At 42.1% G+C, this 20916-nt stretch overlaps 1 protein-coding gene across 4 annotated transcripts in view; it reads right to left on the bottom strand.

The window, feature by feature from the left end:
• Positions 1–398: 398 nt before the first annotated feature.
• The window catches only part of zfhx4 (zinc finger homeobox 4), a 227581-nt gene continuing 207063 nt past the window's right edge, over positions 399–20916 (bottom strand). For all 4 annotated transcript variants that reach the window (XM_088321850.1, XM_088321851.1, XM_088321849.1 and 1 more), the window contains exons 8-12: positions 12873–13006; positions 11031–11231; positions 10683–10800; positions 5192–10570; positions 399–4752 (exon numbers count right to left, since the gene is read on the bottom strand). In XM_088321850.1, the coding sequence (XP_088177976.1) occupies positions 3203–4752; positions 5192–10570; positions 10683–10800; positions 11031–11231; positions 12873–13006 (7382 nt within the window). In that variant the 3' untranslated portion in view covers positions 399–3202. The remainder of the gene's footprint in view (positions 4753–5191; positions 10571–10682; positions 10801–11030; positions 11232–12872; positions 13007–20916) is intronic.

Genomic DNA, 20916 nt, shown 5'->3' with positions numbered 1-20916 from the left:
CTTCCTAGTTCGTGTGTAAACATTCTATACTGTCTATACTACTATTCTTCTATACTATGTCTATACTATCTCCAGCGCGCTAAGAACTTTGACATATTAATTTGTCTAATATCTCGTGTATCCATTCAATATGGTTGGTGTAAAGTGTAAAGAAGAGGCGAGCAGTTTCGTTTGAAATGAAAATGGAATAAGGAAGCTTGATGTGGTTGAGAAAATGGTTTGAACACTTTTTTTCGGCCACTTTCTTACGGAGGAGGAAGTCGCCTAACTCTTGAAGCTCATCTCCTAAAAGTAAGTTAAACCTAACTTAACATCTATTTGCAAAGCAGTGCGCCTTACAGTGTAGGGAATATGGCAATAATATTAGTAATAATAATAATTACAACATGAGCCGGATGTGGTTTGCAGATACAGTTTTTAATGTATCACAACAATGAGCAACAAACATACTTGATGAACTATTTCCAGAAGTTGTTCAAATACCATCTACAATAAACGTCATTTCAACTATGACAACAGGTCTGTGACAAATTAAAAAATAAAATAAAAGGTTCCAAAACCATGTTATTACCGTGATACGGTACAGTTGAGACCTCAAACAGTACAGTAACAAAAACTAATGCGACTACTCTCTATATATAAAACATCAATAACATTTTTGGTTTAGTTTATTTAAAGTTTTAGCCGTAGGGGCTTCTTCTTAATAAAACCTCAGGGTGCATTTTCCTATGTTACCCAGATGTTGAAGAGTACATATTGAGTAGGATATGATTGCGCCATGAAAATCCCTTTGACATCCAGAAGAACAATTCCAATTTTCAACCTTTTGAAGGCTGTCCTCATCAACATGACACAATCCGTCCATTTTTTTTTGTTCAAGTTCTTTTTTCGTTGTTGTTGTTTTTGGCTGCTGTGCAGTTGCAATATCTATGTACAGTTGCTGTTGGACCATCCGTTTTGTTGGTTTGTTAGCTTTTACCAGTCCTTGGTGTGGAAAGCGTCCTGTCTTTGATGCTAGCATCTTAGCGCACGATGCTAGTAAAGCGACAAGTTCAGTCTTTAAAATGCTGAGCCACCGAGAAGGCAAAAAAGCCGAGTTGTGAAAGCCTTTGGAATCGGGACAGTCGCTCGTGTTTATACAATGGCAGAATTGCACCTTGGGAGGCCAGAATGTCTCTTAGGAAACACAATCGAAAAGTGTCTTCAGGTTTAAAGTAACGGATAAAATACTACGAGTCGAACGGACAAAAAAACGCTCACACAGAAAAAGGAAAACAAAAATAACCTGACGTTTGCTTTAAAACTTTGGGAAAGGACACTGTTGCAGTAAAACACAAAGAGAAAATGTTACTCGATTTAATTGTTTGAAACAATAACGAAGCATGATTTGATTTAACCTGTCAAACAGTTGCATTACATGCTACTTGCTCATCTCAGAATAGGAAATACCAAAAAAAGCAATACATTTTTGCATTTCTTCATATTAATAAATTTGTACCATGCACAGCCAACTATGAATATGTACAACAGCTTTTGCTTTTTGTTCACAAGCCTTTTTCTTTCACACAAATAACCTTCTGTAACTTTGGAATGAATCACGCCGTTTCATTGACCGAACTACAAAGTGATTCTTTGAAAAATAATAACAAAAAAAAAACAACTCATCACCCTTTGACATTTTTCACATTCTTAGTTCCACAGCAAAATAAACATTAAAAAAATAAAAGAAATAGCAGAAGCAAATGAATGTGTGGATCAGTATTTTGTCTGGTAGTTTTGAGAGAAATAATGGCAGGCAAAATACAATTACACAGTAGCAGCAAAACTTTTCCAAGGTAATACTTGACATGTAATTGCAATGTTGAAATTCTGATGATCACAAGTGCCGAGAGAATTGATTGGATGCCCCACTGTGTCCTCACTAGTACAAAGACGTGATACTTCAGTCCTACGAGCACGTGAAATTGTCGCGTGTACAACCCAAAAGCTATGTTCTTTAAAGCAGCAAACACATGACCATCTTATTTTTTCGTTGTAAAGAACATCGTGATCAACTTGTACCTTAATATTTCAAGTATAGAGTACTGCTTTCGTGGTTGCACCAATTGTTAAATAGATCGTTAGGCCTCAAACACGTATGGACCAAAATGCTGCTGCGATTGACACAGATAATAATTAAAACCGCGTACGTACAAACATACAGAAACGACAGACCAAAAAAAAAAAAGTTAAATTAAAAAATGGCCTACTGATATGATAAAAAGACAAATAAAAACAAAATAAGTGCACTATAGTCCAGACACAAGCAGGTACCGTAACAGTACAGCAATTCACCGAAGGAGGAAAAAAAAAATCTATTCACATGATCGGAGAGTCTATCAAAACTAGATATTACCTCTTGAAAAAAAAGGGTGTGAGCAGAGGTACAAGTGAGAAGGTTGGCACAGAATAGTATAGAGTACAAGAACACAAAAAAAAAGGGTCAGGGCAAGGAAATAAACAGCTCGTATTAAAAACTGGCAAACACGGTGGTGGTCGTACACCTTTGACTCCGCCGTTCTAAATCCCCTCAATGGCAAAGCAAGACTGTTTCCGACGGGAAAAAAACAAAATACGTACAACGTCCGTCGTAACAGTTACATTGTCTCTTGGTACTCGAAACACGCAGAGGAAATGCGTCCGATAAAGCTTGACTTCGTTTTGGTTATAAGCCGAGTGTACCCAGGCTTGCTGCTTTTCAACAAATGAGAAATGTTATGTTATCTGACCTGAGAATTTAAAGCTACTGAATTACACCTACCTAAAAACTAAGAGAGATTCTCTTTGAGGGTTCTGGATCGTCATCCCATACAGTACATGCTAGCATTTGGAAAACAATCCAGCTGAGGTGCAATTTGCTATCGTGAGTTTTTTGGCTTGAAACAAGCATCCCTCACCCCATTGAGGGAGCCCGTGGATTTGTTTTCGACTCCGTGTTTTTGTATACAATATAAGCTCAGTCAAGCATCTGCAACAGTTCTGTCCATAACAAAAAACGAAAAAAATCAAAGGAAAAAACAAAATATCTTGCCAGCATATCAATATGGGAAAACAATCCTGAGTCAATCATTTGGTACTGGATTTTTTTTTGGGTTAAGAGAAACTTTGGAACTGCAGTTTAAAATGTTTTTTTTTCTATAAGCAAGGGATCCTTTTGTCACTCCTACACACTGAACATATCCATTCTGATACTACTGAAGCCGGCATCGAGACCGGGGGCCGGCTGGGCCTTGACTTCCAAGGTGTTATCTAAGTCGTCCAGCTTCTGGCTTAGCTCATTGTCAGACTCGTCTGAACAACTCTCGTTGGGTAGTGAAGTTGGAACCCCTGAGGCGCTGCAGGAAGTTGAGGTAACGGTAGAGGGCGAGGAAAGGGGCGGGGGAGGGGAGGCCGACGGGGAGGAGGAGGATGCGGCTTTTGGGGCCGGGGCGGTGGACTGAAAAAGGACGTTGGGCCAGGACTTGATGGACAGGCGAGACAGATGAGGGAAGGTGTTGTTAGAAGAAGCTGCAGACTGCGAGGTAGATGTGGTGTTAGGAGGAGGGGAGCAGACAGAATGAGGTAATAATCTAGTATGCTCTTTGGCATTTCTCATTGCTTTTTTGATTGTTTTCTCTTTGTGCGAACTCGACTGAAGGTGTCGGCCGAGTGCTTCGTTCCCGATGACGACCACGCTGCAGGCCACGCACGTGTAGTTGGTCACCGCCTTCCGCTGGACCGTGTCCTGCAGCTCGCTTAAGGTGTGTCCAAAGTAGCAGAGCGATTTCTGGTGACGCGCCACCGACTCTTGGTCGGAGAAAATCGCCTGGCACTTCCTGCAGATGAACTCATGCTTGACCGACGGTACGATGAAAGCGTCTGGAAAATCCTCAGGGGTTTTGGCATCCGTTTTCAGTTCTTCTTTTGTGCTTTCAGTCGAAGAGCCTGTGTTGGGGTCGTCCTTAGTGTCGTTAGCTTCTTTTGGTTTCGAGGGATTCGTCGGGGCGTCTTTGACAAGCTGGGGTGTAGGTTTCTGTTGCGGGAGTTTCTTCTGCTGCTGCTGCTGCTGCTGCTGCTGTTGTTGTTGCTGCTGCTGCTTCTGCAGGGAATCTTGGAGCGATTGCTGGTACTGCTGATACTGTTGCAGAAGAGCGGTCTGTGAGAGACCTGCGGCCATGGCAGCTTGCGGGACTGCCGCAGGACCGTACGGAAACAGGTTCTCCATTCCGCACAGTGGCGGGAAATAGCCCCCCGGTTGCACGCCTCTGGGAAGCTGGGGTGAGAAACAGTTAGGGAACCCAGGAAGGAAGTAAGGTAGGAACTGCCCTCCCAAAAAGGAGCTGTGATCGCCTGCGGCAAGAGCACTCTGAAGAGCCTGCAACTTGGCCGTGTCCAGTGGGGGCTCACTTCCCGGTTTTCCCATGATCGCCTTCTCCCTCTTCTTGGCCATGCCAGGGGTCTCAGGCCTTGAGCTGCTTTCTTTCTCACTGCCTTTTGGCTTCGTCTGCGGTGTCTTGTCTCCTGTTGTTTTACTGCTGTCTCTCTCTGAGTCTTTGCCTTGCTGCTCTAGGTTATTTACTGCTGCCAAAGGTGTGGAGGGATTAGGAGGAGGAGGTGGAGGAAGAGGAGGAGTCTGCAGAATAGTCTTGGTTGGGGTAGTGCTGAGAGACATGGCAGGAGATGGGGTGGCTGGAGTAGGGAACCCAAGCATGCCAGCACCAGGAGATGCTAAAGCTGAAATACAGTAGTATATAGATATGGAAATATTCAATATTTAGAATAGAAAAATATGTTGTAAAGTAGCTAATTCAATCTTCTTAAGACCTTCAATTAGATTTTGTTATGGATCAAAACTGTCACACGTGCTTTAACAGGAGGCCTTCATTCACTCTATTTATAACATTATAAATACGCTGGACCAATTAGGAAATGATTGAAACAAAACCCAAGACACAGTAAATACATATTTGTTGTACAAAAATCTCATTATGAGTTATTCTATGATGAAAACCATGCATGTGTTTTATCAATTAAAAGTTGTAATTAAAAATAGTATTTTCTGACTAATACCACTATGATACAGAATAAACAGCGGAGAATATAACAGTGCATGATCAAGATCAGTTCATAAAACTTGTATTCTATGTTGCCATCATTTGTCATACTAACTCACCAGGTGTGTTGGGTGGAAAAACAGGAAGTGACGACGGACCGTTAACTCCAGGAAGTAGCACTGGCGGAAGGCCAGAGATCCCTGGGTAGCCTGAGGGTAGGCTAAGGCCGTGAAGTGCGTTACTGTTGTCCACTGCTGTCTGCTGCTGCTGGCTGGGCATTCCGAGTCCCTCGCCAGCCTTCTTCATGCGGTCCAGCTCCTGCTGAGCCATTAACTGTCTGACAGTGGTCGGTGCTAGGTAGTCCTTTTCCCTATCCACCTGGTTTCCCAGGGTTTCCTGCACTTTGGTGATGTGCTGTTTGGAGAAAATGTGGTCTCGGATGGACATCCTCGGAGTGTACTTGATACCGCACAAAGTACACTCTGGCCTCGGTCCATCTGGGGAGCCTTGACTTATTATGAATGGTTTTCCGATGTTGATTTTGAACTTCTTTTCTTTAGCTCTGGCGTTCTGGAACCACACTTGGACCACACGCTTGGGAAGTCCGATCTCATTGCCCAGCATCTCACACTCTTGCATCGTAGGAGTGCGGTAATCACTAAAACAGGCTTTGAGGACTTTCAGTTGCAGGTTGCTCATCTGCGTCCTGAACCGTTTGTGCCCTGGCCGGTCACCGGCATTGCTTCCCTTGCCTGACTTGAAAGGGTTGCCTCCCCCGAACGGACTCGGAGAACTGGGATCTGTTAGGCTCGAAGATTCACTTCTGTCGTTGAAATCATCAAGGTCGTCGTCTCGGGAGCTGTAGTACGAGTCACAGTCTTTTCCAGAGAAACTTAAGGCAGGGCTCACCATGCTGAATTGGTATCGATCATTGTAACCATCAGAATGTGACCCCAAGCCGCCTTTGTTATCAGTCAACTTGTCCCCTCCGTTAGCCGTGAAGGTTTCAACCTCGTTGTTGTTGCCTTCATCTCCGGTTGTAGCATCGCTAATGGCTGTATTAATTGATGAAGTCTCATCAAAGTCCATCTTGGCAAGATCGTAAGATGATAGCTCAGCTGAGTTAACATTAGGCCCATCAGTTTCATCACAGTTTTCAGCTTTAAATGATGAAGGGCTTAAGAAGTTTTTTAATTGTGCTTCCGTTGGTTTCACTGGGGTTGATGACGCAGTAGGAAACTCGTAATCATTTGGCTCAGTCTTGGTAGGCAGCTGTGAGAAGTCAAAGAAATTAAACTTTGGACTATCTCCTCTGTCGTTGTCTTGATTGGTCATTGGGCTCGGAGGCAAACTAAAGCCAGCTTGTTTCGCCTCATGCCAGTGTCGAGATCGTATGTGACTATCTAGAGCAGACTTGGCTTTGAAGAGCGCCCTGCAAAAGGGGCATTTCTTATGGGATTGGGAGGGTCCGATTGCTCGAAACTGCCCCTTCCTCTCTCGAGCGCGAGTGTTTTGGAACCATACTTGAACCACTCTCTTTTTTAAACCCACTTCTCTTGCAATGTGATCCAACATTTTTCTAGTTGGGTTGGAATCAATTAGGTATTTGTCGTAAAGGACCTCGAGTTGTTCAGGAGTGATGGTGGTTCTAAGGCGCTTATCTCGGTGATGTTCCTCACTGCTGTTTCCGCCGTCTTTATCAGTAACACTTTCATCCTTATCATCTAATTTCCTTTTCATTGACCCGGACCCTGCAGCCGTGATCAACCCGGAACTTCCTTGTGAAGCGATTTGGGAGAGGCCACTGGACAATAGCTGGCTGGCCATCAGCGGGTTGTTTGGGTCAAATATCATATAGGGCATATCAATAGGTCTTTCGAGAAATTGTGAGTGCAGGAATTGGTTTTGGGCTGCCAGAAAATGCATGTGCTGATGTTCCTGCCAGAGTTCCACTGTAGGGAATGCAATCTTACACTGGTCACATTGGTATTGCAGCATCTGGTGAGGGATGCTGTTTGTAAGGGAAGAAAGGGCTAAGGAGAGAGGACTGGAGGGCACTGTGGCTGCCTGTGGTTGGGAATGGGGTCTTGACATCGGAGACTGTGTAACTTTTTGAGGGGGCGGTTGAGGTGTGCAAGCTTTGGATGGCCTTGGTTCTGGTAGAGATTTGACCACTGGTGAGTGTGCAGTCTCAGTTTTATGTTGGTCGCTATCAGGACGAGGTTCAATTTCAGGTTTGGGAGAGGCTTTTCCAATGCTGGCATGGTGAGTGGCCATCACAGGGGAGCTGGACCCAGAGCTGGAGGCAGTTCCTTGCAAAGGTTTGGGTGCCTCTAATGGGTGTTGGCTTGTTCTACTTGGAGCTTGATCGTCTGTGTATTCCTCACATTGGTTTTCTTCATTAACTTCCTCATCTTCATCCTTGTAACACAACTTTTTCTGGTGAGTGATGAGGTCAAATATACGTGGGAAAACAATGCTGCACTTTTTGCACTGGTACTGCATGTTACTAGTTCTGATGTAACGTTCGTTTGTCAGCTCTTTTTTCTCACAGTCTTTAGAATCGGCTTGGTTTTCATAGCTTTTGCGAGCTTTCTGCCGGGCATTCTGAAACCACACAACAATGACGCGTGTTGGAAGGTTTAGGACCGTTGAAAGTTGCTCAATTTCATCATCCTTGGGATAGGCATTTGTGTCAAAGAAATCTTGAAGAACCCTCAATTGGTAATCTGTGAACCTTGTTCTGGAAGACCTCTTGTTGATGGCTGAGTCGGTCCTGTAGTATTCATGAGTGCTGAGCTGATTCTCTATGCGGATGTCATCCAAAGTTGTAATGGGAGGAATATTAAAATTGTATGGAGAGTCTTTGCTACGCTGCCTTTCCTTGAAGAGCGTGTTACGGAACCAGTGCTTTATGACCTTTTGAGGCAACCCAGACTTCTCTGACATCTCTTGAATTTGTTCTTCATTGGGTGAATTGTTGATGTCAAAATTGGCACGGAGAATTTTTAGCTGATCGTCAGTTATACGAGTTCGAGGCCGCTTAAACTGAGACTGGCGAAGGAAGTTTGGATCAAGCCCTAATTGCTGCTGACAGAGCTGTGTAAGGTCGGTGGACAGGGAATCCATAGGAGGCAGCTGGAGGGCCAATTGAGGAGGCAGTCCCGGATGCTGAACGGATTGCATCATTAATGGTGGGAAAAGGGGCAAATCCAAAGGAACAGGGAGCTGCACCTGTTGGGTTGCGGGTGGAGCAGTGGGTGTTGGAGGAGCATGCGGGGACTGCAGAGGTGGTGTCTGGTGAGTAGTTTGGTGTGAGGTCTGATGGGGGGCAGGAACCGGTGACGGCGTTGGCGTCTGGGGCTTTGACATTGATGTGGAAGATGGTTGCGGTGATGTTACTGATGCAGTGACTGGAGGAGGCGGAGGGGGTGGCGGAGGAGGTGGTGGTGGTGGGGGTGGAGTTTCAGGTGAAGCGGGGTTAATTGGGTAAAGTTTGTCATAGGCCTCTCTGTATTGCTGGGCAAACTTTTCAAGCTCTATGTATGGAAAAAACTGACTGTGAACATGCTCTTGGTGGCTTTTGAGAATAAGCACATTGGAGAAAAGCTTTCCGCACATTCCACACTCAAGCTTATCAGTGCTCATATTCATTTGTTCGATTCCATCTTTATTTTTCTTTTGGTTCTTTTGTCTATTTTCATTGTACTGGATGACGAGTTCAAATCCAAAATTTTCCAACAGTGCTTTGGCTGCATTACCCCGAGCTCCCGAAACGATGCGAGGAGGGGGAATCAATGGCTCTGAGAATTTGGATTTCTTAGTGTCTTTGTGGTCTTTTGTACCGTCCATTAAAGCATCACATCCGTTTTCCAACTTTGATCTTGTTTCTTGTTTTTCAAGGTGGTCTTCAGCCTCTTTTGACATTTGGATGTCAGAATAGGATGTATTGGTAGGTTCCACTTTTGGTTTTTGGTTTGATATCTGCTGAATCTTCTGCTGCGCAAGATGTGACTGTGTCTGAGAGACTTGCTGCTGCTGCTGTTGCTGTTGTTGCTGAGCATGATGCAGTTGGTGCTGCTGTTGCATCTGCTGCTTCAAGTCCTCTAGGAAAGATCCTGTGAGACCTGGCATTCCGAAAGCTGCAGCTGAGTGCAGAGCGAGCTCCGGACTTAGATTGAACTCTGCCCCAGGGATGTAGAAGGGGAATAGGAATTGGGGTTGTTGAAATTGCAGCAAGGCTTCGGGGGTCATTGGGAAATGGGGGAAAAAAGCTGGGTTAAGAAATTGAGGCTGGAAGAAAGCAGCCTGTTGCTGAAGTTCATGTTGGAGTTGTAGTTGCAGTTGGGCTGAGGACTGGGCTGACTGGTGGCTGCTGGACTGCGCAGACACATGGTCAGTAGGTTTTGTGTTGTTGGTGTTGCTATTAGTGTCTTTGGGTTCTACATTATTTTCTTTGATCGCTAATGGCGTTCCACTCCGTGCAGAGTCCGCATTGCTGCTGTTTCCTTGTGTGCTTGGAGCAGGACTTTTTGCTGGCACTGGACCACTAGTGTTAGTGGTATTGCCACTCATATCAGATTTGGCCGTCCGAGCTTTAGTCTGGTGGAGTACCGACCTCATGTGAATCTCAAGTGTTGAGCTTTGGCTATATGCAACGTTGCAAATGTTGCATTTGAAAGGTTTGTTGTCAATGTTGTTGCCTGTTTCTGGAGGAACTGGGCTAGATGCTTCTTGAAGGACTTTCTTCAACTTGTGCAGATGGGACACAGAATTATAGTGGACAAGTAAAATATTCTTCTGTGTAAAAGACTCCTTACATACTGTGCACTTGTAGGGTCTTGAAGGATCTAAAAATTTTTCCATCGTAAAGTTCGGTCCTTTTCTAAATGGTAAGGTCCGTTTTGGTTCTGCTCCTATATCATCTATCAGAGAGCTGTTGTCACTTCCGGTTGGACTGGGTTTCTCTTCCTGATCCATTTCGTCATCCTTGTCCAAGTCATGCTCAAATGCGTGTGCATCCTCGAGAGCCCTGGCTTCGCTCTCGGTGATATCACCATTCAGAGGGAGATTGCCAATAAGTGACTGAACTTCCGTCTCCGTTAGTTCAGGATGTCCACTCTCCAAATGCTTTTTGAGGGCCAGGAATGTCCTGAAGCTCCGTTGGCAAAGGCTGCACATTGTGGCTGCTCTAATGGCGTGGTACTGGGAATGTATCTGTAGCTTCTGCATCGTCTTGAAGGCCAGGCTGCAGTGATTGCAGCGATACTTGTAGACGTGGCGATCTGAAACTGAAAGCTGCTGTTGCTGCTGCTGAAGTCTCTGGAGCTCACTAAGATGGTCCTGAAGCGTGTCAGGGGACTTGCTGTCATGTCCTAAACTGCTTGTTCTCCTCCAGTCCGTAGCCTCTGATGCCTCCTTTGGGGGCTTTATCTCCTCACTTTGGAGGTCTAGTTCTGTCTTTTCTTGGCTTGCCATTTCATCTTTTGAGGAGTTTCCTTAAAGTGGGCAAAACAAATTCGAAACGTTAGATCCCTATCAATAGAGCAGTACACATCTGAGATAATCAACATGTGTATTTAACCAAATGCTGTTGAGAGTAGAGTTTACCGTGGGGTTTTCCAGACTCCTCAGCAGAGGCTGCAGAATTTACCAAAGGCAAGCCTTTATCTTGTCCAGTTTGGGGATGAATCATACTGTTTGAGCCAGTTGTATCAGGCCCAACAACCTGTCAAGACACAAGTTTTTCTTTTATTATAACAGTTTAGAATTTGGTTTAATGACATTTAGGGATAGACTCTCATTTCTGAATAGTAGGACAATAGTTTCAAAGGCAAACGTTGCGTAAAACTTTTGTAATTGGTAATGAGGACAGCGGGGTCACTCGGTCGCCATGATGAAATTATGCCGTGCAATTACAGGCAATTACACGCACACATGCACACGGTCTTTACATACCGTCATAATGAGCTTTTCGACGCAGTCAGGTGCCACACTGTGAAGGTGGGTGAGATGCAGCTGCAGGTGAATCTTGTTACTGAGGACATCCTGACATAGAGGGCAGCGGATCACCGGCTGCATGGAATGCTGCGACATGACATGAAGCTGCATACGGTTGGCGTCCTTGCTGCTGAAGTTGCAATACGGACACTGCTGAACCTACAATAGAAATTTAAGAGGTTTGAGTTTTCCGACAGAAAAATGAAGGACTTGAAATTTGAACCTGTGCCCTTGCTACATCAATTGGAACTTGGTCATCCTCATGTGCGAGCTCTTCTCAAGGTTTCGTAATTTTCCTCATGCCGGGTTTTTTTAGTTTTCCCTGTCTTCATGTTGTTTTCAGTTCAGGGGATGTTGGATTGGTGGTCTATGTAGCCCTTGAGATTATTTGTGATTAAGAGCTATACCAATAAATGTGACTATACTTGACTTTCTTCACCTAAAAGAAAAGGGCAAAGCTATGTATTTAGCAGATTGCACAAAACAAGGTTGTGTTCTCTTCCAAGTGACGTCCCCTGGAGCTCATTATAGGAAGTACGCAGAAAATGGCTGTCTCTATATTACCTGTTTTAATAGAATCCATTTCTGAAATGAAAGTCTTCCCTTCTTATAGGACCCAGACGAGCTAATACTTCATAATCTAATTTAAAAACACACATAACTTAAAGATATGCATAATAGAGAGGGAGCCAGAAGAGTGCATGTATTCTATTTAACAGCATGATGAGTGTTCTCAATGGAAAAAGAAGCTCTACCGAAGAAGGAGTAAAATTCGGAAGCAAGTTTAACCCTTTCTCATTTCTCAGACTCTTTATTCTGTTTCAGGGTCGTAGCAGGGGTGAAATGTGTCCCAACTGACTTAAGGTGAAAGGCAGACGACCCTCTGGATTGATGGCCAGTCAATAACTGTGGTTGTGAATGGAGTGGGACTTGATCTCACTTCAACTGTGGGACAGTTCATCTTAGTGATCTATAATACGAGCAGTGGCCTTGAACCCAGACCGGCCAAGTTTGCTTCAAACAGTGGAAAGCTACATGATATAATGCCTTTTAGTCGTACAGTCAAGCATTTCCATAACATATGTCCATTTGCAAAAAAAAAAAAATCACAAAAATTGGAGCCCATCCCAGCTATCTTTGGGTTGTGGGCAGGGGACACCCTGAACTGGTTGCCAGCCAGTTGCAGGGAACACAGAGACCGACAACTCACTCGCTCATTCACACCTAAGGACAATTTGGACCGGCCAATTTACCTGACATGCATGTTTTTGGAATGTGGGAGGAGACCGGAGTGTCTGAAGGGAACCAACGCAAGCACGGGGAGAACATGCAAACTCCACACAGGAAGGTCCGATCAAAATCGGTTAATCATTTCATAGAAATTCTCAATCTTCCGAGTTTGTTTATCAACAGTAATTGATAATCTGGCGTCGGGACAAGACTTCATAGTTCCAAATGTAGTGAATGTAATAAAAAATATAGATACTCCTGGGCAGTTCACACGTAAGGGGGTTGTTTGTTCAACTTTTTTATTTTCATTTTAACAGTTGTAAAGGTTGTTCTCACATTACATTTTTTTAAAAGAAAAAGTTTAGTAATGACTTGTAAAACTAATCATTGAAAAACTGCTTTGTATTTCACAAAATATAACGTTTTGGCTGAAATCAACGACTCAAAAAATATGCTTTTGTTTCAAAGGGTAAGAAAATCAACACTTCTTCAGTGCACCTTAGACCTTCCCATCAATTGTGAATTTCTCAATTTGTGGTTCAAAATTGGAAAATTTTGCAGATCATTTACCTGTTCAGTGGTCGAGTTCCTCACTTCGGCAGATTTGGGTCTTTTAGGCGGGCTTTCGATCTGTTGCTCGGTCTGGAGCGAATGTTTCACCGCTGTGTTCTGTCCAGTTGATTCTTTGGATGCCGCGTTCACACCTTGAGTGGGAAAAAGGATAATTCATTTCAAGGCATAAAAACAGAAACCAGTAATCTATCTAAAACTATGCAAGTAGTGAAATCTAGTGAAAGATTTTTTCCCACATAATTATCCATTGTTATGAGTACTCAACTGTTGTACACCAATACCCATAGTAGTTTTCATCTTGTGATTTATATCTCCAGCTCCTGATCAAACCGACAAACTGATACCAGTATCAATCGACATTGCAGGTATAGATATAGCAAAATACAAAATTACAAAAACTGGTACTTATGGTGGACCGATCCTATCGTATGGAGAACAAATATATAAATAAGTTAATGACTGGTTGGTTGGTTGGTTGAATCTCTTAACCACCTGGGTCGTAGGGGCACCGTTTCCTGTGGTGTGTCTTGGGCAAGTACAGCCTGGTGGTGCATATTCCTTAATTAATACCTACAAATGTATGCTACAAGAATACAAATACTTCAAAAAACAGCATGGTCTCGAAATCTAACGCTGCATTCTATTCTGAAAACAAGTGCAGTATTAAAAGCTATTTTTAAGCTCAGTGCTCTCAATCACTTTTTGTCAGTCCGTCAACAAACTTCTGCCCTGCAAGACGTGGGTTTCGACTCGGTCCTGTTCTTGTTGGTATTTTCTGTCCGGTATTGTTCCTGTTTATTTTGTCCTGTTGAATTTCGGTTTCCAGTTTTGTTTCCTTCCATTCTTGTCCTGTTTATTATTTTCTACAGTTTTCGTTCCTGTCTAGTTTGTCCTGTTTAATTTCGATATCCTGTTTCATTAGCTATCCTGTCTGTCCGTCCTGTCCGGTATCGACCGCATCTGTCCGATATCAACTCGGGCATTGGTATCGATCAACTCTGGCTTCCTATCATTTCACGCCAGACTGCTGCCTAACATGCATGACTCCCCATTTCCTGTAGAATAAAAGCTTGTGTGAGAACGTCACGCATTTGGGTCCTGATCCGTTTCCGGTTGATGACAATACGGACTCATCACAAAATGGACCCACAAAACGCTCACACAAGCGCGGTTTGGGGAGAGCTGGAAACTCCCTCCGCCCTGCAGCATTTGCACCAGACTTTTATTTTGAAAACTAGCGTAGTTACAAAAGCTAGGTTTGTCGTTTTCTAGCTTACATGTCAAACACGTTTAACCAGCGGCAGACATTTTTAAAAACTTAGCTAGCATGTTGAGAAGCAGTTCAAAATTGCCTGTTTTGCAATTTTAGTAATGCGCCTGACATTTGTTTTTCGAGAAGACATTTTGAAATCGATCTGGTGTTCACGTAGTTGCAACGAGTTTACAAGGGGACATGCAGGCGATCGTTTAAAGTCTTTGACAGCGACCCGACGTGAGCGTTGGGGGGCATCGGCTGCATCACCCACCAACCAACAAACGCGCACATACTTCCTGCCCTCAGGCCATGTGAAATGGAGGAAATTCGGTCGAGCTCATTATCACAGCACGACTTACATTAAATGTTATGGTTATATTATACACTTCATTAGATCACATACATTTCCCCAGCTGCTTCCACTATGCGTCTGTCTGCACGAGATGCAACATATTCAGGTTGGGGGAGGGACTATTTTTTTATTTTTATAAATACTTTAGTGAACAGAACACACATAGACATCCATACCATACCGTTTTATGTGTAAGAGAACTGTTTTTCTCCCCTCAAAAACGCTTACTGATATATAATAGAAATATGTATAGAAATATATATTGAAATATATGCAGTATAAATATATTATTAATGTTTTTAATATCCTGGAGACCGATTGTTTTTTGCACGTAAAAGTAGAGTGGGCAACAGCATATCATATCAAACATATCCAAAGATTTTAAGATGTATTAGTACAATACACTTTTTAACTAAGTCATTCTGGGCATAATGTTACATAATAAGTTGTAATATATCAATTAAAACAGGGGTGTCAAATGTGGTTCTGAAAATAGCTCACCAGGAAAGGGTAATTGTATTTTTCTTGCAATGCCATGAGTGTTTGACTTAGCCTATTGCAACTCTACTTTTAAAAATAACAACCTGGTTACTAGCAACATATTATATTTGTATCAAAGTGGTTGCCCTTTGCACCAATATATTTAAAAAAGAAGGAGCTCTTGAAATAGAAAAAGTCTGTGGAATAAAGAAACAGTAACAATCTGAAGAGCCGTTTGGGAGTCGGCTCTCCTTAGTGAGTCCAACCGAAAGAGCCGGTTCTCGAAAGCATTGTTTCTCAACTGGTGAGTCAGGACCTAAAGTAGGTCACGGATAGGGTTTCTTTGGGTGGCAGACCTTTGTTCTAGCAAAATATTGCTAACAATAAGAAAAATTGGAGGGTCAATTACACGATAGATGGTGGGAATGCCGTGCTCTATCTCTTCTTCCTGTTCAGTAAAATGGCGCTTTCCCAAATGTGTTTGAAAGGGACAACATCTAATTTTTTATGATTTTGTTTGTTTTATTTCCCTTTTCTGGGTTCCAACGAAGTTAGTGATAAGGGAAAGGGAAAGTGGAAAACAGCATTTGCCGTTGAAGCACTGTTTGTAGGTTCAATTAATGGTTTAAAATATTTCTAGCTTTTTTTCCCAGTAGATTGATCACTATTATCAATACAAAGTAGTAATTATTATCAGTTTTCTTTGATATATTTTGTGTACAAACTTTTAGAATGTGGCTATTTTAAAGCAGTTTCAGGGGGTCGCTTAAATGTGATGTAAACATATATTTGAGTATATACGGTACTTCAAATTCTTTTGGTTTTGCTTATTATTTTGTTTCCTCTGAAAACATGGTGGAACTATTTTAGTATAGCTTAGCTTTAAACTCCACATTTTGAGAAGTGGAATTTTTTTCTTGATTTGGGTCGCAGCTTGTCAGGTGGAATGGCGAGTCCTCAAGTCAGACCAGTCGAGAACCACGGCTCTGAGGAGCCAGAATTCCAATCACTAATGTGAATCAACGCTTCATGCTGGATGCACAAAGGGTGGAAATCAAAGCACTGAGGCACAAAGAGGCCGTAAAAAGAGAGAGAGGTAAAAAAACAACAACATTTTGTAGCATATTTTTCCGCAGCTCGTATTTTTATTGGGTGCATATCAATTCCTACCGCCCGTTCTTGCATTTTAATTCTGTTGCATTAAATAGGCGTTCCACTTATTTTATTTGTAATCCCCTATATCTGGAGCCTGAAATATTGGCCTGTCAAAGGAAGTGACACGAGAGTAGGAGAGAGGGTGGTAGAAAAAAAAGGGGGAAGGGGGTGTACACACAAGGGCACAATGTGAATTTCCAAGAACATCCGAAAATTGGACCGCGGCTCAGAATAGCGAGGTAATCTTCTCTTAATGCCGCTGCGGGGCTTGGACACACGTGACGGGCCTCTGACACTTTATTGCTGACCTTTCCTGCACTTGGCCGCCCCGCCCACACTTTTTATTATGACCGATTCTAATTTCAACTTTCAATTTTTGCTTCAGTCTTTCACGCAATTTGCAACTAAATTGCATCCTCGCCAGGGGGAGATGAGGCGATGGTGGGAGAAGGCGTTTACGTGGCGAGGACGAGCATCGCCATCGATTACTGTCATGGCCAAAACACGTTGGAGGAACGACCGAAAGCCCTGGTGGATGTCGCTCCGATGTCGATCACTCCTGGAGATTTTGTCAAGAAAAACAGTCGAGCTAACCTTGTACGTCGAGAGCTTCTGTCTCTGTGGCCACTTAGGAGATTTAAATGGCCGGCCCTGCCGGTGCATAATGATGCCGTTTGGAGAAATAGCTTCTAAAGTCGAGCGTCCTTCGGACAATTCATGAAGCGCTTTTGCTCAAATTGTGTAAAAGTACAAATTAAAGGTTTGCAGCCTTTTTGGAGTAAGGCACACTTTGTTTCAATGAAAATTCTTGAAAAACGTCAGTAAAAATTGGTAATGTTCCCAAGAGCAAATCCTCTGTTCCAGTTTTCTTTTCTCAATACAAGCTATAATGCGGTCCAAGTGTTTTTAATGCAATGCTTCATTATATTCTCTCACGCTACCCTCGGAAGAAGAAATCCTACCGTGCCCTCCTAAGATAGTTTTTTTTTAAGGTGATCACATAATTTTGGGTGAGACGAAACAAAAAATCCTCTAAAATTGCCAAGACTACCCATTTAGGCATATTTTTGCTAAAGAAAAACTCAAGCATCTCATCAGCGTGATTTGGTTGCGTCTTTAAAGGAATTATAAAAGACCGTTTGTGGTGCGCTTTCCGTGATCACTTGGCATATTTACGGCTTGTTCTTGATTTTTGTTGTTGTTGTTGGCTCCCTGTTATCCTGGCTGCCTACTGCATGCTTTTTGGTAGGCAGGCCTCCCATTTTTCTGCGGATTGGTCCAGATTAGCCTTTTTGAGCAACCAGCTAGACTGATGTGTCCCGGCTGGCTTAGCTACGTGTTGTCCGCTGCCAAGATTTTTGACATAGCAATCACACCGGTCTTTGCTTGTCTCCCTTCAAGGTCGCAGTGAAGTGTGACTGTAGTAGACTTTTGTTTGACTCTTTACCCCATCTCTATTTGCTTGTCCCTGCATCAGTGTTAAATATTTTTTCTTGCGGTCATGAACATATACACCTGTTAGAATAATAGCAGTTAAAACATGAATAATACTAGAATAAGATTTTTTTGTAGTGAGAGAAAAATATTACTTATAGTAAAAAAACATCTGCCATATTAATTTAGCTTATTTTACTGACCTATTTTTTTCTCATTCAGTGATTGACGCCGGGTAAAAATCTCTTCTCTCACCTTTCAATTCCTTTACACGTTTGGAGACTCTGTGCCTTTTCAAGACAGCAAAAATAAAAAAAAATGCAGAATACCTTCACAATTCCAAGAGCAAAAGATAAGTATAGTAATATTACAATTATCGTAATCGCTTCTTGCATATAATTAGCAATTTGTTGTCACTAATTTGGTGATATACGCTGGCAAAGGTTGAGAAACACTAATTTACAGTTTCATGAGAGAAAATCAAATATCCATTTGCTGTGTTTTCTTAAATCCTGCATGGATGGCAAGAATCATTAAAAAACAATAAAGGGAGTGATCGGAATCCAGAAGGAGAGGGCGAAAACACCCCCAACCTCCTGGTTTTTCCTTTGTCTGGGTGAGTCTGCATCCTCTGCTTAATGACACTGGCCTCCCCCCCATCTCTTCTCTACCTTCCCACTTTCCCTCCATCCTCACTCGGACTGGGCCAGCTGCAGCCCGGCAAAGCGGCCGAGTCGGATAAAGTAAACGCCCCCGTAACTGCTGCGAGCTGACCCTCCCACCTCCGGCAATGACAAATGTCTGCGTGCAGCAGGACCTGGCTTGATTAGATAAATCAAAAGGAGATTTATGACACTTGCCCCACTTTTGCATTTCAGGGGGGAGAGCACAGGCGCACTCGCCACCCATCTTTATTTGCAACTGTCAGTTGCTGTTTAGGGCGTCACGGACGCGCACTTATACAAGCCGAGAGTGAAGAAGAATCGAGGGATGCATGGACGCTAGTTTCATATATTATTTCTATATAGAGAGGTTCACACACAAACACATACTATTTATCTATTCCAGTTTATTGTAGGGTCCAGGTTGATTTATTTAGAAGTTGATACTATAATGCAGCTCCTAAAAACTATAATGCAGACTACTAGTTATTGAGTCCATTGTGTATTACAATATGTAATATTTGACAAAACTGCTCATTATGTATAGAATAAATGTTAATTTCTTGAGTATTTCGAACACTATAAATTAGGACAAAAACAATGACTCAACAACAAAAAATGTTCAAATAACATGTTCGAAAAGGGGTATTAAGAAGCAGACGCTTATTTTCCCTACCCTTTCACCTTACCTATTAATTACATTTTACAGATAGCTCCCTTTTGTGTCTAAAATAACAAAATCTCACGGATATATATATTATATGAGTCAAAAATCAATGATTATAATAATAACAATAGTGACATATTATACACTAATCATCGCAGTACTCATCTATTAACGTTATAATTCTACTAGTCACTAAATATCATTGTGACACCAATAATAATAACAACAATAGCAATAATAATAGTACCAATAACAACAAAGTTAACTATAGTTGTAAACGCAGTATTTCTAATCTCTAGTATCACTCATATCCCATTTTCTTCATCCCTGTATTTCGCCAGTAATGTCTTTTTTGTATTTATATTTGAACACTTGAATATTTGGACTTTGTTTGATCTCGTCTTGTAAATTGTTCCAAAGTTTGACTCCACACACAGACACACAAATACTTTTCCTGGTGGTTCTCACCTTTGGGTTTTTGAACTTACTACAGCCCTTTAAGTTATAACTTCCCTCTTTCCGAGTGAATAATTTTTGGATGTTTTCTGGCACTGTTTTTGTTGACCTTACATAGCAGTTGTGAAGTGAAAAAATTTACTAAATCATCCAATTCTAATAATTTGGACTGCAGGAATAAAATATTAGTATGATCCCGATATCCTACCCTGTGCATGGTTCTAATTGCACGTTTTTGGAGGATAAAAAGGGGCTGTAGTGAACTTTTGTAATTATTGCTCCAGACTTCTGCACAATATGTAAAGTATGACAGAACTAGACAACAATATAATAAATACAATGATTATAATTTAAAAGGAATTTGGCTTTATTAATTATTGAAATGCTTTTAGATACCTTAGTTTGTATGTGTCTGATGTGTGTTTTCCAGCTTAATTTATTGTCTATTATGACCCCTAAAACGTAATTTCTGATACCGTGTCTATTGTAGCACCATCTATTTTTACTTCAAAATTTTGATTTGACTTGCGATTCCCAAAGAATATTACTTTGGTTATATTTAAATTTAAAGATTATTTATATATATATATATATATATCCATCCATACTTTTAGGTTTACATGATAGTTTTTGTATTTTTGCGTGTTATTAAAATCAATATTGTCTTTTTTAAACACTAGGGGGTGCTAAATAATACACATTTATCTTATTGATCCAGAAATTTGTTAATTTTTCCAGTCAATTTCAGGAAAATACACAAGGCTTAGGAAGAAGCAGGCTAGGTGGCGGCAGTTTGGATTTAGTATTCAATTTAGCAAGGCTGAATCCTGCCAGACTGGCTAAGGTTATGAAGCAGTAAATCTATGAGGGGGAGCTGGCCAAAATGGGCCGGGGAGGGTCGCTTGACATGATTTACTTGTCTCTTGCTCTGAGGTTACGCATTAGGCTGACCTCCCGGTCACTCGATAACATTACAACAACACACCCTGAACCCCAAACTCCCACCGAAGCGCTCGGCAGGCGACGGGAATGGAGAGGAAGAAGCGAGGGAGGAGGTTCTAAAGCAATCGTTTTGCCGATCATGTGTGCGTTTTTAACGACTCGCTCGCATCTGATAAAAGAGATGAATATGAACAGAGCCTTGTCACATTTGACAAATTGGCTTTGACGCACAACAAGCCGTCGTTAGGAAAAAAATAAAAGAATAGCTGCAGGCCTGTAATTAAACATGCTAATATCTTTCATTTATTTTAATCTCATCTCGGAGAGACTGCAAACAAGTGGAGCCCTCGTTTCAAATTTGCAAGATGGATGCAAATGTGAACAAAAAAAAAAAAAGAATACATAAAATCTAATCTATTTCGTGCACCATTGTTTTCCTGGTTTTATCTCCGCTACCCAAACTTGCATGCTTTTAATAAATTTGACTCTGGGAACAATGAGTAATAGGTCGGCTAATTTGCAGCAGGTAGCTATCTGCAGATTTCCTCGGACTGCGTGACAAGCTCATTTCCATGTCGGGCCCTTTTGTTTCGTTGTTTATTTATAAAGAGTCGGCCCCTGAGCCATGGTGACATGCA

Source organism: Urocampus carinirostris, chromosome 18 (assembly GCF_059441175.1).
Source record: "Urocampus carinirostris isolate Australia breed hairy pipefish chromosome 18, RoL_Ucar_1.0, whole genome shotgun sequence".
Classification (NCBI taxonomy): Eukaryota; Metazoa; Chordata; class Actinopteri; order Syngnathiformes; family Syngnathidae; genus Urocampus; species Urocampus carinirostris.
The sequence above is the reverse complement of the archived record's forward strand: the minus strand, read 5'-3'. Positions and strand labels throughout refer to the sequence as shown.